This window comes from Bremia lactucae, linkage group LG3, assembly GCF_004359215.1.
Source record: "Bremia lactucae strain SF5 linkage group LG3, whole genome shotgun sequence".
Lineage (NCBI taxonomy): Eukaryota > Oomycota > Peronosporomycetes > Peronosporales > Peronosporaceae > Bremia > Bremia lactucae.
In genome coordinates this window covers 2585431-2601268 of record NC_090612.1, presented here as the reverse complement: position 1 = coordinate 2601268, position 15838 = coordinate 2585431, and the positions used below count along the sequence as shown (strand labels likewise).

Genomic DNA, 15838 nt, shown 5'->3' with positions numbered 1-15838 from the left:
AACGTCACCAGAGTTGTCTTTGATTGCCAATAGAAAAGTTTTGTATTTCATCAAATCATAGTTTTATTAAGGCTGCAACACATATCTTCATCTCAAAACAGATTAATTGGCCAAAAATGCTATCACATATGTGTGGCCCACAAAACTATCCATATAACTTCTGTCATTGGCAAAAAAAAAGCATTTTCCACTCCATTCGACTTTACAGCAAGAATGCCTACCGTGGGGGTGAAGCGCGACGAGCTATTTGCGGCCATGGGCCAGACGTACACAGAAGAGGAGTTTGATGCATTGTGCTTTGAGTTTGGAATCGAACTGGACGATGTCACAAGTGAAAAACAGCTCAAGCAGCGCGAGACAAAGGGTCAGTCGAAGGATCATTCGGCTCACTCAGATGCTGTAATTTACAAGATTGACGTGCCTGCAAACCGTTACGATTTGCTCTGCATTGAGGGTATCGCGCGAGCTTTGCGAATTTTTCAGGAGAAAGAGCGCCCTCCTGTGTACACACTGACGCCTCGGCCCGAAGGTGCGCTTTTGATCACGGTCAAGCGCAGCACCAAGGTATGTCGACCATCGTGTAGCCATATAATCAGAACGACGTATTATTCATTATAATGATCAATTCCAGCTAGTGCGCCCGTATATTGTATCAGCCGTGCTACGAGAAGTGCAATTCACACAGGAGCGGTACGACAGCTTCATTGATCTGCAGGACAAGCTGCACCAGAACATTTGTCGCCGCCGTACGCTCGTGGCTATTGGTACACATGACTTGGACACTCTATCAGGGCCTTTCACTTACAATGTATGCGAAAGAAATACGATTGAATTTCTTTGTTGATAATAAATTCATGCTACGAATTACAGGCGCTGCCACCGAATGAGATTGAGTTTATACCACTGAGCCAGGACAAGGCGTATGAAGCTAAGGAGCTATTGGATTTTTATCGTACGAATCCCGAAGTGAAGCACATCAAGCCATACACGGATATAATCTACGACTCGCCCGTGTATCCGGTCATCACGGATAAAAATGGTGTCGTCTTGTCACTTCCGCCGATTATCAATGGCGAACACTCTAAAATCTCACTTCACACGAAAAACGTATTTATTGAGTGTACAGCAACGGATATTACTAAAGCCAAGATTGTGCTGAACACAATGCTCGCCATGTTCTCAGAATATTGTGCTCAGCCATTCACTATCGAGCCTGTGCAGATCTCTTACGAAGACGAGGCTGCCAACGAAAACGAGCTGACTCCTGATCTTAGCAAACGCTTAGTCGAAGTGCCAACAAAGGACATTTATTCGATGCTTTTTGGCAAGGGGCATTCTATAAATCTTGATGTTGAGCGGATCTGTAAGCTGTGTGATAAGATGCAGCTGGATGCCAAACCTGTCGGAAATGGGACAACCATACTCGCAGAGGTCCCTATAACGCGTTCGGACATTCTACATCCTGTTGATGTGATTGAAGACGTTGGAATTGCGTATGGCTTTAACAATATCCCCCTTACGATCCCTCAGACCCAGACAATTGGTATGGCTCAACCTCTTAACAAATTGGGGGACCTTCTTCGCGATGAAATTAGTCGTGCTGGCTTCATCGAGCTTCTTACTCATGGCCTGTGTTCGCATAAGGAGAACTTTGAGTACCTTAATCGCAAGGATGATGGCCACTCGGCAGTTGTGCTGTCGAATCCAGCCACAATTGAATTTGAGGTTGTCCGAACATCAATGCTTCCTGGCGTGTTAAAGACTATTCAAAATAATAAGGCCATGTCGATCAAGGAAGGATTGAAACTATTTGAAGTTTCGGACGTCGTTGTGATTGATAACAGCTCGGATATTGGTGCGAAGAACGTGCGTCGTATATGCGCTGCATATACTGGGCCGACGGACGGTTTCGAGATCATTCATGGTCTAGTTGACCGTATTATGCAGCTTTTGGGCATTCCGTCCAAGTTAGAAATACCTGCTGGCGCTAAAGAGTTCTATACTGTCGACCCCGCGGAAGAACTAACCTATTTTCCTGGCCGTTGTGCGTACCTAACATTGCAGAAAGAGAATGTCAAGCCTCTGCGTCTTGGCACCTTTGGTGTATTGAATCCTGAAGTGCTGAAGAATTTTGACCTCCATAATCCAACTTCCGTTTTGGAAATGGACTTAGAACCATTGTTGTAAGCTCGCCTTCAAAGTATTATAGCCTTGGTGCGTTTTTCTGATAATGCAAACAAATACGATTGTTGAAGCTGACGAGCATTTGCTCGAAGATTCGAACTTTTGTGTGCATTGTTTCTGCCTTTTGTCCTTACGATTTTTGGCTTGTCAAAATTTAAAATATGATGTCCTACAGAACACAAGGTTGCATCAACAAGAGCTTTCTTATTTCTGCTTCAGGGCTCTCAATCGCCTTGAAGCTTTCGTTATTAATTAATCTAAGAAAAGCTGCTTGAAGCGCATGGCGACGAACTTACAAATCCACCAAATTACTTTTTAATGATTAAAAACATAAAATCTGTTAGCCAATTCAATAATTGCAAGTACTAGACGAGACATAGACGGAACACTCGCCATGTACGCAGCGTAGGCGAGTGAGAATTAGATAGAACCGATTAACTGCACTCGCACGTGTCTTTTTATACAGTCCTAAGCCGAAAAGGGACATCGATAGTAAACAGCCGATGTAGTGGGGCACACATTGGTTGGAAAACCGTTGTTGTGGTACATTTACTTTATGGGCAAAATACCCTTTTATCGTATTTAACATCCATTGTTATGGGTAACAAATGTGGTCGCCACCAGATATAAATCTGGCGGCCAAAATCTATTTTAAATTAGCTCGAGTAAGGTTTTTGAATCTAAATAATTAAATTAAGTTCAGTTTCCATTTTGATCTAAAAGCGTCTAGTGCCTTCCTAAGGCTTGCGCATTGATCTGTCAGAGATAGAAGCCTACGAACCCCTGAATCCCTTAAACATGGATTCATTAAGCTTTAATAGCGTATACGACTCTCTCATAGTCCGCTTGATTGTTATATTTCTTAGCAAAAATTAGTGACACAACTTCAGGTCCTGTCAAAAAGGTCATTTTCCGTTCTCCCTCGCATGGCGAAGATCAGCAGATGCGTACTATACAATATATTTAAGCACTAACGCTTCTGCGCCACGCCGTCGCGTCCGTCACAGCAACAAGATGCAGAATTGCTCGGGCCAAAAATGCTTCGGGTTCTTGCTGGCAGTCAAGAGCTTGGTAGCTTGAGTGATAGTCGTTCAAAATGTCTGATGCAGACGTTCCATGGCGTGTTGCAGCACCGGCTGCTGGCGCCACCAGATCTCTAGCTGCCTGTGATAGTGCCGCTCCGTGGTGCCACTCAGGTAATGTCCTATGAGGTCATTCTTCACTAGCACGAGCTGTCGAAGAAACGATGACCCCAGTCCATGAATTCTGAGCTTACCACATCAAAAAAACCTTTTTTATCGAATGGACATATGGAACTTTCTCTGACGAGCATCAAGCACTCTAACTCGAACCGTCTGAGGGGAGTTGTAACCTGGCGGGGCGTTGGGCCATGCAGGCGTCCACTGTTGTATTTGAGCTTGAGGCAACAGTTGATGTTGTCGCATGGCTGCACACTCTTGATGCTTTCTGTGCATACAGATCTAGAAATACGAAGCTCTTAGAACTAGTGCACAAGTGCATTCACTTTCATGTGCAATGATCCAAGCTTCTACCGAATGCTGACTGGCGACCCGTCGTTTGATGAGCACCCTTTATAGCTCGTCATCTTCTAGCTTAAGCTGTGACAGCTCGAGGCGAGCCATACGTTCTTGCATGGCGGTCAATGCCTCAAGTATCTTGAGGTTTCACCTCGCCCAGCTGTCTCTATTGCCTCTGTAGCGGAGCTAACTCGCTCCTTTAGTCAAAGGAAAACTTTTAACTCGAAAAGTCCATTAAATTACGATTAAACTTAGCTTGTAGAGCTTATTGAATCCTAATTCAAGGGACGCAGTGGTTCGTAGAGCCAAGTGGCAGCTAATGTCCGATAGCATATACCTTAGAAAGGCTTGGTACTCTCATAGATCAATGCACAGGCCTTAGTAAGGCACTTAACGCCTTAAGATCATAAGAGGAAATGAACCTTTTAATGTTTATTATATAAAAGCTTACCCTAATTACATTTAGAACAGAGTTGTGCCACCAGATCTCTGTCTGGTGGCTGCCACGCGTATCACCGATAATATTTTATTAGAAAAAGGGCATTCTACCATGATGGGAATTGTGCCACATTAAGGGTTTATTAACCGAAGTGTGACCCATTACAGTCTCTGTAAATGAAGTTACGACAACCTGGTTGAGGTCCTGCGGTGTACCTTGGGCGTGCTCGGTGGGCCCTGGAACGATATGCGTCGATCCCAACATTTTTCGTTTGAATGCAAATGTTAAATTGATACTGATTTCTGACTTGTGCATTCCTAGGCCCACATTATCTTCAAACACCATACACTTCTTCTCCAGCACGGACGTTAGATGACTTCAAAGCGGCGAACAGTCTCCCGTGGCCGACGTTGTTCATTGTTGCGTAGACCACTTCATATCATCTTTCAGCAGCTCAGACTATTGGCTCCCAATCAATGGCTGCCGAGATTGAGTCGCTTGAATGTAATAAGCACGTAAGAAGTCGTGCCGAGGCCCTAGCAAAAAAATGCTAGTAACGAAATGGTTATTTAAAACCAAGCGCCACGCTCATGGCACGCTGGAGCGATACAGCGCTAGGTTAGTGGCCTGCGGCAACGAACAATCTCATAGCGCTGGTCACAGCATGACGTTCAGTGCGGTGATAATTACGACGACGGCGAAAATAGTGCTGGCGCTCGCAATGTTGTGGCGAGCCATACGCGACACGGCGACGTTACTACGCTTACGTATAGGCTGAGGGAGAAGACAATCAGGAGATCTTTCTGCACCTTCTCTAAGAAATAATTATTGATTGGAACAAGTGAAAGGTACCTGATCAAGATGACAGAGGTCAAGTTGCGTTGCGATAATAGAAGACTTCGATTTCACTTCTTGTTTCGTATGGAAACAAAACGATAGGAATTTCCCTCATTGAGGTCACCGAAGTTACTGAATTAATACGTCCGGCTTACGCCAAGGTTGAGGTGTGTAGCTCTGCAACGAGCTCTAAAAAGCACTGGCTCGGTATATGAATGTCGGCACGTTTGCGTGCAAGCTTACATCGATTTTCTATCGATAACAACCTGTTGCTTTATTGCACAGACGCTGCAGATCCTCCGCCCGTCGTTGCTCCTCATGATGAGGATTTGAAGTACCAAATCCTCGATGAGGTACACGATACTGTCCTTGGTGGTCAGTAGAGAAAAGACCTATGTATGCCACATTTATTGGTGGTGTGAACTTTATTATTGGGTCAGCACATACGTTCGCACATGCGAAACTTGCCAACGGGTTAAACCCTTTGCTCTGTAAGCCAGATTTATTGGTGGTCCAAACTTTATAAATGGGTCAGCACATACGTTCGCAAATGCGATTTTTTAATGGGTTAAACACTCAATGCATGTTGCTGCGCCACTGGAAAGTCTGCCCGTACCCATTGGGTTTTTTGAAAGTCCATTAATATGGATTTTAACCGAAAGATTCGTCCGGAACTCTGGCATAGTTGTCTTTGTTGACCGATTGAGCAAAAGGGCTCACCTAGCGGCTGTGCCGGATACTATTGATGGTGAAGGTACAGCAAGGCTTGTCATCGATCATGTGTTTAGACAACACGGTTTGTCTGTGGCAATTATCTTTAATCGGGACCCCCGTTTTACGGGTAAATTTTGGAAATCGATCTTTCAAGTGCTCGGCACCAGATTGGACATGTCCACCGCGGACCATCCGCAGACCGAGGGTCAAACAGAACGCCTCTTCTGAAAACTCTTGGGAGTTTAGGTACCTCTTCTGCAAGATTGTCCGTACGCCGTTGACGTTTTTGAGCGCCAAGCTCAGGGTCCACTCGCGTCAAATGACGCTTACCACCCTTAAAAGTGGGAATAGGTGAATCTACAGCCTCAGTGCGGCTTCGATCCATGATTTTACGGTCAACCGAAGCACTAAAATATCGGCTAGACCTTTCTTCGTTTTGTGGCATAAATTCCAAACGTAACTGGCCTTTGCCTTCAGCTTGGCGAAATCGAAGCGAACTTCTGTTTCAAACGAACATCAGCCACATCTGCAGACTATCTGATATTCCAATTATTGCGGAGGCGGCGGGCCCGATGGACCCGTTTTCAAATGAAACTTCGTTTTCACTTCTTGTTTCGTTTGGAAACAGAACGCACGATTGGAATTTTCTTCATTGATGTCACCGAAGCCCCACGGGCTTGATCGCGTAAACGCGTCAGATACTGACCTCGCGTCATCACCTTTAACGTTAGGTATCGCTCATAAAGAGCGTCGCGAGCAGCGATCTCCTCCGGCGTCCTCGCCGTGGCACCGGAGGTCCAGATGGCGAAGCTGCGACTCGCGATCTCTTTGACACGCTCGTCCGCACTAAGCGGAGTGAATCTATATTCACTATGAGCTTTAGCTTTCGCTATCTCGGGAGCTCGACGACGTGCTTGTTCATCAATGAGGATTGCCCGCTCTTGCTCTTCATCGAGCGGATTCGTAATGATGTTGGACTCAGGGTCCTGTGTCCTGCTCAACGCAGTTAAGACATCAGCGGCGCCACGTTCTGAGAACGGATTTGGGGCCCGCCGACGTTCATCCGGTGGAGAAGGCGTGTAAGAGCGACGCTCTTGTTCCTCATACTCTGATAATGTGTGAATTTCAAAGTCCATCATTCCCTCATCGTCGAGGAAGGGTGCTAAGAGTCTGTGATGCACTTTTAATTGTCATGGCACAAAGTAAAGCAAAACACAACCAAACGGTTAGCTGTTTAGGTTCCAACCTCTAAGAGGAAGTGAAGCGAATGTTTGCACTCGGTGTCAACAGTCTGATGGGGGAGGGTGGAATGGGGCACACATCAGTTGAAGAACCGTTCTTGTGGTACATTTACCTTATGGGTAAATACCCTTTTATCCTTTTCTAAAATATTAAATTACGTAAATCCCATTCATTATGGTTAACAAATGTGGTCGCCGTCAGATATAAATTTAGCGGCCAAAATCTATTTTTAAATTACCTGGGTAAGGTATTAGAATAAATAATTAAATAGTGCAGTACCCCTTTTGATCTTGAAGCGTCAAGTGCCTAAGGCTTGCGCATTGATCTGTAAGCGATAGAAGCCTATCTAAGGTATATACTCTTGGGCACTAGTTGCCTCTTCGTTCTACGAACCCCTGAATCCCTTGAACAAGGATTCATTAAGCTTAATAGCTTGTACGACTCCCTGAGCTGTCCAAACCCATTCTATAGAACTAAGAGACTTAGGGCGAGGTAGCTCCGCTACAAAAATGATTTGCCGTATAAAAAATCTTAGCAACTCGTTAAATAAATCATGCCTCACGAATTTTTTGTGACGATGTTGGACGACGCGCAAGATATCGTTAAAGAAAGCGCGGTGAAGGGACTAGCTTACATGCGAATGCATGCACCAACAAGTGAGATGGCTGCTCAATTTAGCGATATGTTATATCGCCGATTACGATGCTTTCGAGCTTTTACATCTAACGCTGGTGCCTGTTAAAGAAAATAATTGATTGTAAAGGTGTAATTGTAAATTTCTTTGTGGGAGAACAAGACTTGATTGTGCGTCTTGATGATGAATAAAACTTTTTCATGATGCGAAGGAAGGCCTTATTTAACCAATCACAAGCTTTAACTGTTTCGTACTGATGCAAAAGAAGCACAATTAACAGCACCAAAAACTGACTTTGAGAAATAATTTAGCCACATTAAAACTGATTTCTTTAAATCAGCCAAAAACGTTGAAGTACATTATCCTTTGCCAGCGCAGTTTCAGCATCTTGATGAATAATGCGTGGAATCAATCGACTAGTATTTACTTGGCAAACACAAGGCAGGCATTGGTCCCCCCAAAACCAAACGAGTTCGTTAGTACTGCACGCAATTTTTTCTCCTGCGGTTGGTTTGGTACGTAGTTCAATGTAAATTCCTCTGTTGTCTCCGTTAGGTTTATCGTAGGAGGCATAACATTCTATGCAGCAATAAGTATAAAAATTACCGTCAGTATCGCAACGTGTTAATTTGGCGAGCATTTACTTCTTACGTGACAGAGTGCCTTTATTGAAAAGATAGCCTCCACGGCTCCTGCAGCACCAAGCAAATGACCAATAGCTCCCTAATTTAAAATAAAGCAACACCCAATACAAGCTGAGCGACTTGTTAAATTTAGATTCGAGAGTATGAATTCGTGCCTTAGTAGATGACATTCCCAATTGTTTGGCTTGCTCTCCAAAAAGTTCATTAACAGCAGCATTCTCAGCGCGATCACCCAGGGGAGTCGACGTTGCGTGGGCGTTAATGTAGCCAATATCAGACATTGCAAGCCCAGACTGTGCAATCGCTGATTCCATAGCTCTTCGAGCACCATCCCCATTTTCAAGAGGGGCCGTTATGTGGTTGCTGTCACTGCTTAACCCGTAACCCCGCAACTCGGAATATATTCTTGCGCCACGCTTCTTTGCATGTTCGTATTCCTTGCGTAAGAAATGCCACGAGGTTAGAGGAACGTTTCCAGACTCGAGTAAATGCGTGCCAATTTCTTACCTCAAGCACAAGAACACCAGCACCCTCCCCCATGACAAATCCATCACGTTGCGAGTCAAATGGTCTCGAAGCTTCTTGTGGACGATCATTGAACTATATTAGCATTACCTGAGCGTCAAAACAGCAGCGTTTTTTTAGACTATGACTCTCACGCTTCTCTTACTTTTGTTGACAAGGCCTGAGCGCGCACGAAAGCGCAGATAGAAATCTCATTCAATGAAGCCTCCGTACCACCGGCAACCATGACGTCAGCAATCCCACGTCGAATCATATTTGCAGCGTCACCAATACTATGGCAGCCCGTAGCGCAGGCTGTGACACAAGAATGATTGGGACCCTATCATCATCACGACATACAACAGTCAAGTGTCTATGAAGCAGATCGCGTCATCTTCAATTGTTCAAAACAGACCTTGAGCCCGTGTTCGATACTCACGTGACCAGCGGCAAGATTGATGAGAATGCGAGTGATAAAAAAGGGTGAGACGCGTTTGTATTTCTGTGAAAAAGACGTCCAGTCATTTAAAAGCTCTGCCATAACTTGCCAGCACTATCGCACCTTTTCCGTTATGAGCTGCCCAACATCCATAATTTCTTGAATGTTACCCATACCAGCGCCTATGGCTACGCCCTAACAAAGCAGGTCTAGGAGTAAATATTTATCGACAAATATAACGGTAAGCAACGCGCACCGCTCGTTCTCTCTCCTCGTCCGACTGTGGGCTCCATCCCGAGTCTTTCAAAGCTTCATCCGCTTTAAAAATTACCATATACGATGCAGTCATCACTTATTGCCGATAAGAGTTATACCAAAAATTGTAAGGCTTCCAACCTGCAGCTAAGGCAAACGCGATAAAGTCTGGCTCTTGTGCGCGAATGTTTTTGGGATTCACCCAGTTCCTCGTGATAAACGCTCCGTCCTCGTTCTTTCGCGGTACGGATGCTCCGATAGTGCAGCTTAGTCCTGTGTGTACGAGGGTGTCCAACGTCTGCAAGTTACAATTTTACATGACAGTGAATATTACATAGGACAAGAAATCAAGATTGTGTCATACTTTAATGGCGCATTGCGAGTCCAGTAGCGCATTCCACGATCTATTGACGCCTACGCCAAATGGAGTAACAGCTCCTAGACCGGTGACAACAACACGACGACAGGGCGCAAGTGGTGGTGCATGAAACGAAAGGGTTGAAAAGCCTCGGACAATTGACAATCGTTTCATCATGTTTTGACTGTGGGTGGTGTGTTGAACACGAAGCTGGAGCTATAATTTTTTTATCAATCTTTGAGCACCTGTAAAATTTCATATTAAGAAAGAGACTCGATCTTATAACACAATGCATTGAAAATGTTACTTTTAGATGTCACACTTAACATTTTGTCTCGTTCATTTATCAATCCAGGTGCCAGTCAAGTTTCACAATGCCACTTATGGACATAAATGGCATTGTGAACTTGACTGGCTCGAAAGTGGAAAGAGTCCAAGATCTGACATCCAATGCTTTATGAAGTATCGCTGGAAATAGAACTCAACAATACTACAATGTAATTTGATCCGACAAGAACCGAGAAAGTAAAACAAGGCAGACAAGCTTGCACAGCACGCCAGTTAGAATTATAAGTAAATCTTGGTAAAGCGACAAAGATCCTCCGAGTTGCATGGAAAAAGGGTAACCACCGTTTTGAAACGGAGTATGATAAAAAAAAGACGACGGAGTAATCGAAGACTGTGTTGGTGACATCATGTTGTGACTAAATCTTCATTGCCCACTGCGATTATTGAGCCAAGCCTTCTTCCGACACAGAATTATTTGCACTCAAACGAGATTAACTCAATTGTACAATGCAGCTTTATTTTTTAAGTCAACCCTTCAATTAGCAGGATTTCGCTTCACTCGTCGTAATCGCAACCAGGTGGCTTTTAAGCATCAAGAGCTTAATTCGTACTGATAGATCCAAGCGGTAGCTTATAATTGCAGTCAAAGTAAGACATATATATCAAGTCAAGCAGCAACATAAACCGTCAAAAGCTGCACAGTAATCAGTCGGTGCAGTTTCCAACGAAGAAACAATGATGATTCTGTTAAAAACTAGGAAGAGACGAATCGAATTTTGCGAGGATCAGCGCCACCTTGTTGCTGAAGCTGACGATGCGCACGAGCATCTGCTCGTTTTTTCTGCTCGAGTGCCAGTACGTCAGCGAACTCGTGCAGAGGAAGGCCATGAGGATCAAAGACATCCGAGGCGAAATTCGATTGCAGCTCATCAATACCAAAGTACTCAACCACTTTTTCGAGAATGTACGGGTTGCGAACTTCCTTCTTGTCCTGCAGCGTTGTCTGGAAGTCTTGACCGCGTTCTCGCTGCACCCGCAGAAAACGTTCGATACGGTGCTGTACGTCACAATTACCAGTTTGTGAAGTGACTGCCGGTGGGATTCCAGCTTGCAAGAGCAATGCCTCTTCATCTTCGGCATTGAAAGGCGCATCGCTCGAAGCGGGTGCACTAGCTTTTGTAGGTGCATGTACTAAGTTTGGCCTATCTTGGGAAGAGTCGGCAAGCTCTTTTGCATTTGAGGAGTCGATTACAGATTGAGAAGCAGCAACACTATGCGTCGAGGTCGGAGGTCGAGAGATAAGATCATTTTCGTCGTCAGATGCGTATTCAAGTCCAAGCGAATTCATTGTAGTTTACGTACACTACAACAACCCGAGAAGTGAGAGATCAGGCCGAATTAATTATTAGATAATTTAAGTTACGGTCGATATCCACCGATGCACAAGTGTAATGAGCTAAATGTCACAACTGGAAATTGTTTTTAAATTGATTCATCATTAAAGATGCTAATCTTTACTCTATTTATACATTAATAAAATTATATACTACACTACTGATCTGTACTGTGAAGTTTTGATATTGTGGAAATCAGCAAAGCTGTTCAATTGAAAATAGCTACGTCGTCCGGTGTGAGAGTACCGAAGTCCAGGAGTTCTCAATTAAAGTTAGGGCAACTAATCAGCTTAATTCTAGCAAATAAACAATCCAAATGAGTAGAATTAGGGGATGTGAACCCCCTGATATCTCCTTGAGAACCCAGCCAAAAACATTCGCACGGCTGACAATATCCGGAAGCGAAGGGTGTGTCGCACGCTATGCTTCAGCTTATAAATGAAAAATGGCCCACGTGGCACGAGCTACATACTTCGAAGGTGTTGAAAAGGTACGACTAGTGGTGTCCAAAGGGCGCGACTAGTGGTGTTGAAAGGGCGTGACTAGTGGTGTCGATGGCACGCGACCTTTGAAATAGAGGAAGCACCCCTTGATAAACTACGTGAATTGTAATGGGATAAAGTTGCCCAAATGTTACACAGTCCCCGTTAAGTACACTTGGTGTACTTAAGGGGATGGTCAATTACTCAATCAAAGTAATTAGACCCAGCACTCGGGTGTGGTTCACATTTCTGACCAACCCTTGTGTACGTGATGCACATGGGTGCATTCACAGTAGGAGGGATGACGCCTAGCGTCATCCGTTACGCGAGGTATCTAGAAAGATACGCTCGCATTACATATTAAGTGTTATCTAATAGATGACATTTTGATAGGTAAAAATAGGTATTTACATTTAATACGATTAAATATAAATCAGTCTGAAAACTACTTCCTACTTGGCAAGTGCGCACGAGGAGCCGGATTGCCGCGTCCGAGGCACAAGGCCATGCTGCGGCAGAGTCTGTCACTCATACTCAGGATAAGCTGAGGCATGAGCAGGCTCAGAGCGAGGCTCTCAACAGGACTGTTGAGATGCTCTCTGCCCGGCCGCATCGTCGATTACGTTACGCTATGAGCTTGAAGATGGGCTTACGGTCGAGGTTGCAAACCGGATCGTAAGTTATATTTTGAGTTTAACTTTATCCTACCGTTAACTTTATCCTACCGTTAATTATTTCCTATCGTTTGCTGCGCCCCCTTTCCCACATATGTGGACTACCATAAAATGGGTGACGTCACTGTCTGGCGGTACAGTGCTGGTGAACCCCAAACACCAGTTCCCGAAGGTTTTACTTTTTGTCGTTACCGGGTATCGAACCGGTGACCAGTGGGTCGCACCGCCATGCCTTACCCGACTGAGACACAACACACGATATTTTCCACACTCAACTTCTCCGTATAATTCTTGTCATACGATCCGTTATACATGCATATGCATAAAGCGCAACACTTTCGATGAGCACATCAATCTTCAACACTCTCCCGTGATGTGCACTCGAAGTGATACCCTTATGCTGTCATACCGAGTCCCATAATAAACTTAGTGTGCTTGTCTCTTGGAAGAGCCTTGGTTAACCCGTCCGCGATCATTTCTTGAGTTGGCTTGTACTCCACGGCAATTACCTCAGTCGCCACCTTCTCACGCAAGAAATGAAACTTGATGTCGATGTGCTTCGTGCGCGAATGGTAGACAGGATTCTTAGCAAGCGCAATACATCCTTGATTGTCTTGAAAAATCGTCGTCGCCGTATCCGTCTTGTACTTCAACTCCTTTATCAAATTTCGAAGCCAGACTGCCTCTTGAGTTGCGCTGTATAGATTCATGTACTCTGCTTCCGTGCTTGATGTCGCAACGGTTGGCTGTCGCTTGGAATTCCATGAGATCGTGCCGCCGTTCAGGAAGAACACGTATCCTGTCGTTGAACGCCGCGTGTCTAAGTCGCCTGCCCAGTTTGCGTCTGCAAATCCAATAAGCTCTCCCTTGTTAACGCCGCTAAACACAATGTCAATATCTTTAGTCGTCTTCAAGTACTTGAGAATTCGCTTGGCTGCTACCCAGTGTGACTTCCCGTAGCGCTCACAGAACTTGGCAACTTCGCCAACCGCATGCGCGATGTCTGGTCGTGTGCAAGTCGCTATGTACATTAATGCACCCACCAATTCACGATACGGAAATCTCGGTACAAATGCTTCCTCTTCAGGCATCTTCACCAGTTTCGAGTTCTTGTCCGCTGGTGTGTGCACGTCCTTGCAATTCTCAATTCCATACTTTTCCGAGAGTCGCCTGATGTATGCCTTCTGGTTCATCTTGATCAAGTGTTCATCGCGCTTGCGGTAAATCTCGATTCCTAAGCAGTACTTGAGATCCCCAAGGTCTTTGATGCTGAACTCTTGCTTAAGCGCACACTTAATGTTCGTAATGTGCTCCTTAGTCGTGCCGAACAGCATTAGGTCGTCCACGTAGATTACAATGATGCTGTATTCGCCGCTTGACACTCGAATAAACACACACGGATCTGCTGAAGTGCTTTTGAATCGTTGGTTCTCCAAATGCTGATTCAGTTTGCTGTTCCACTGCCGCGCCGCTTGCTTGGTTCCATACAGCGCTTTCTGCAGCAAACACTTTTTCATCGGATTATGTTGATCTTTAAAACCGTCGGGTTGGTCCATGTAGATCTCCTCATCAACTTCTCCATACAAGAATGCGGTATCAACGTCGACATTTTCTGCCTCCAAGTCTTCAGCTGCTGCAATAGCTAACACCGTATTGATTGAATCTTTCCGAGCCACTGGCGCAAAAGTCTCGACAAAGTCGATCCCAGGTCGTTGCGTGAATCCTTTCGCAACTAATCGAGCCTTGAACTTGACAATATTTCCACTTGTATCGCGCTTGATCCGAAATACTTACTTGCAGCCAACAGCCTTCTTGTTCGGTGGCATGTCCACTAACGCCCATGTGCTATGTTCGTTGAGTGACTGCATCTCACTCTTCATCGCTTCCAGCCACTGCTTCTTGTTCTTAGTCTTTAATACTTCTTCGTAGCTTGAAGCTTGTTCTCCATCACAATCTGCAACAAAGCAATAAAACGAGTCTTCACCTTCAAAATCGTCCAAGTTAAAGTGACCGCGACGTAAGTTGGGAAACTCTTGTTCGTAGCGCACCACACCGCGTTTCTTTCGAATTGGTCGCATCATCCACTCTTCTTCGCCGTCTCTTCCGGGCGTGCTTGATGCTCGAGTGGGAACCTGACATTGAACACTGGACTCGTTTTGACTACCACGAATCGGATCACGGCAAGCTCGAAGTGGCGGAGTCCGAAGTCTTTCATCATTTGCCGGAACCTCCACACCATTGTCGTTAAGTGTCGACGTCTCCAAATTTTCATCATCATCAATGATGTCGATAATTCGATCGTCTTCCCTTTTCATTCCCTTCGAAATGGGATGTTCAGCAAATGTCACGCTTCTTGAAATCATGATCGAGCCATCATTCGCGTTAAGTAGTCGGTACGCCTTGTGATCCTTTGCGTAACCAAGAAAATAACACTTCACGCCCAAATCGTCCAGCTTCTTTCGTTTCTCCTTTGAAACATGCGCGTAGCATTGCGAACCAAACACGCGCATATGATCGATGCGCGGCTTCCGCTTGAACACTATCTCGTACGGACTTGACTTCTTGTTCGACGAGTTTGGAACCACATTCCGAATGTCTGGTGCTGTCATTAACGCTTCGCACCAGTAAGACTTGTCGAGACCGCTGTCCTTAAGCATGCAGCGCGTCATCTCTACCAGAGTTCGATTCATGCGCTCTGCCATGCCGTTCTGTTCAGGATTGTATGGAACTGTGTACTCTTGCTTGATGAACTTCTCCTTGCAGAAGTTGTTCATTGCCGCGTTTCGGTACTCGCCACCGTTGTCACTTCGAATGACCTTGATCTTAGTCCCAGACGCTATCTTGATCTCCCGGTAAAATCTTGTGAACGCGCTCATTACTTCACTCTTCTTTCGCAACGGAAAAACCGTCACGTACCGGCTCTTCATCATGATAAAGCTCACAATGTACTTAAAGCCGGATCTTGAAGCTGGAGTGATTGGTCCAAGCACGTCGGAGCATACGATACCGTCAAAACGTGCACTCTCCCTGAGTCCTTTGTCTTCCTCGCTTGACTTGAATGACTTGCGTACTTGCTTGGACGTTGCGCATACGTCACACACGACGTCGGTCTTCATTTCCGCGCCTTTGATCCTTCCGTCCTTGATCATATCATTAATCGTCCCGTACGATGCGTGACCCAGCTCGCTCTCGTACGCAGCTACGTGACACTC

At 45.2% G+C, this 15838-nt stretch overlaps 4 protein-coding genes across 4 annotated transcripts; 2 read left to right on the top strand and 2 right to left on the bottom strand.

The window, feature by feature from the left end:
- Positions 1-213: 213 nt before the first annotated feature.
- Positions 214-2359, top strand: CCR75_001320 (uncharacterized protein; the record flags this gene model as incomplete). Its single annotated transcript, XM_067959424.1, has 3 exons — positions 214-564; positions 632-808; positions 871-2359. The coding sequence occupies 3 exons, from the start codon at positions 214-216 to the stop codon at positions 2185-2187; spliced, it is 1845 nt and encodes a 614-aa protein (XP_067815291.1). The 3' UTR covers positions 2188-2359.
- Positions 2360-7507: 5148 nt separating this feature from the next.
- Positions 7508-7696, top strand: CCR75_001319 (uncharacterized protein; the record flags this gene model as incomplete). Its single annotated transcript, XM_067959423.1, has 1 exon — positions 7508-7696. The coding sequence occupies one exon, from the start codon at positions 7508-7510 to the stop codon at positions 7694-7696; it is 189 nt and encodes a 62-aa protein (XP_067815370.1).
- Positions 7697-7873: 177 nt separating this feature from the next.
- CCR75_001318 (uncharacterized protein) lies at positions 7874-9965 on the bottom strand (the record flags this gene model as incomplete). The annotated part of the gene is made up of 10 exons (XM_067959422.1): positions 7874-8167; positions 8240-8311; positions 8334-8669; positions 8740-8832; positions 8903-9076; positions 9152-9238; positions 9299-9370; positions 9432-9493; positions 9572-9728; positions 9795-9965. 10 exons carry the CDS (start codon positions 9963-9965, stop codon positions 8012-8014), a joined length of 1380 nt encoding a protein of 459 aa, XP_067815369.1. The 3' UTR covers positions 7874-8011.
- An 865-nt stretch (positions 9966-10830) lies between these two features.
- On the bottom strand, positions 10831-11424 carry CCR75_001317 (uncharacterized protein; the record flags this gene model as incomplete). The annotated part of the gene is made up of 1 exon (XM_067959421.1): positions 10831-11424. The coding sequence occupies one exon, from the start codon at positions 11422-11424 to the stop codon at positions 10831-10833; it is 594 nt and encodes a 197-aa protein (XP_067815373.1).
- Positions 11425-15838: the final 4414 nt, after the last annotated feature.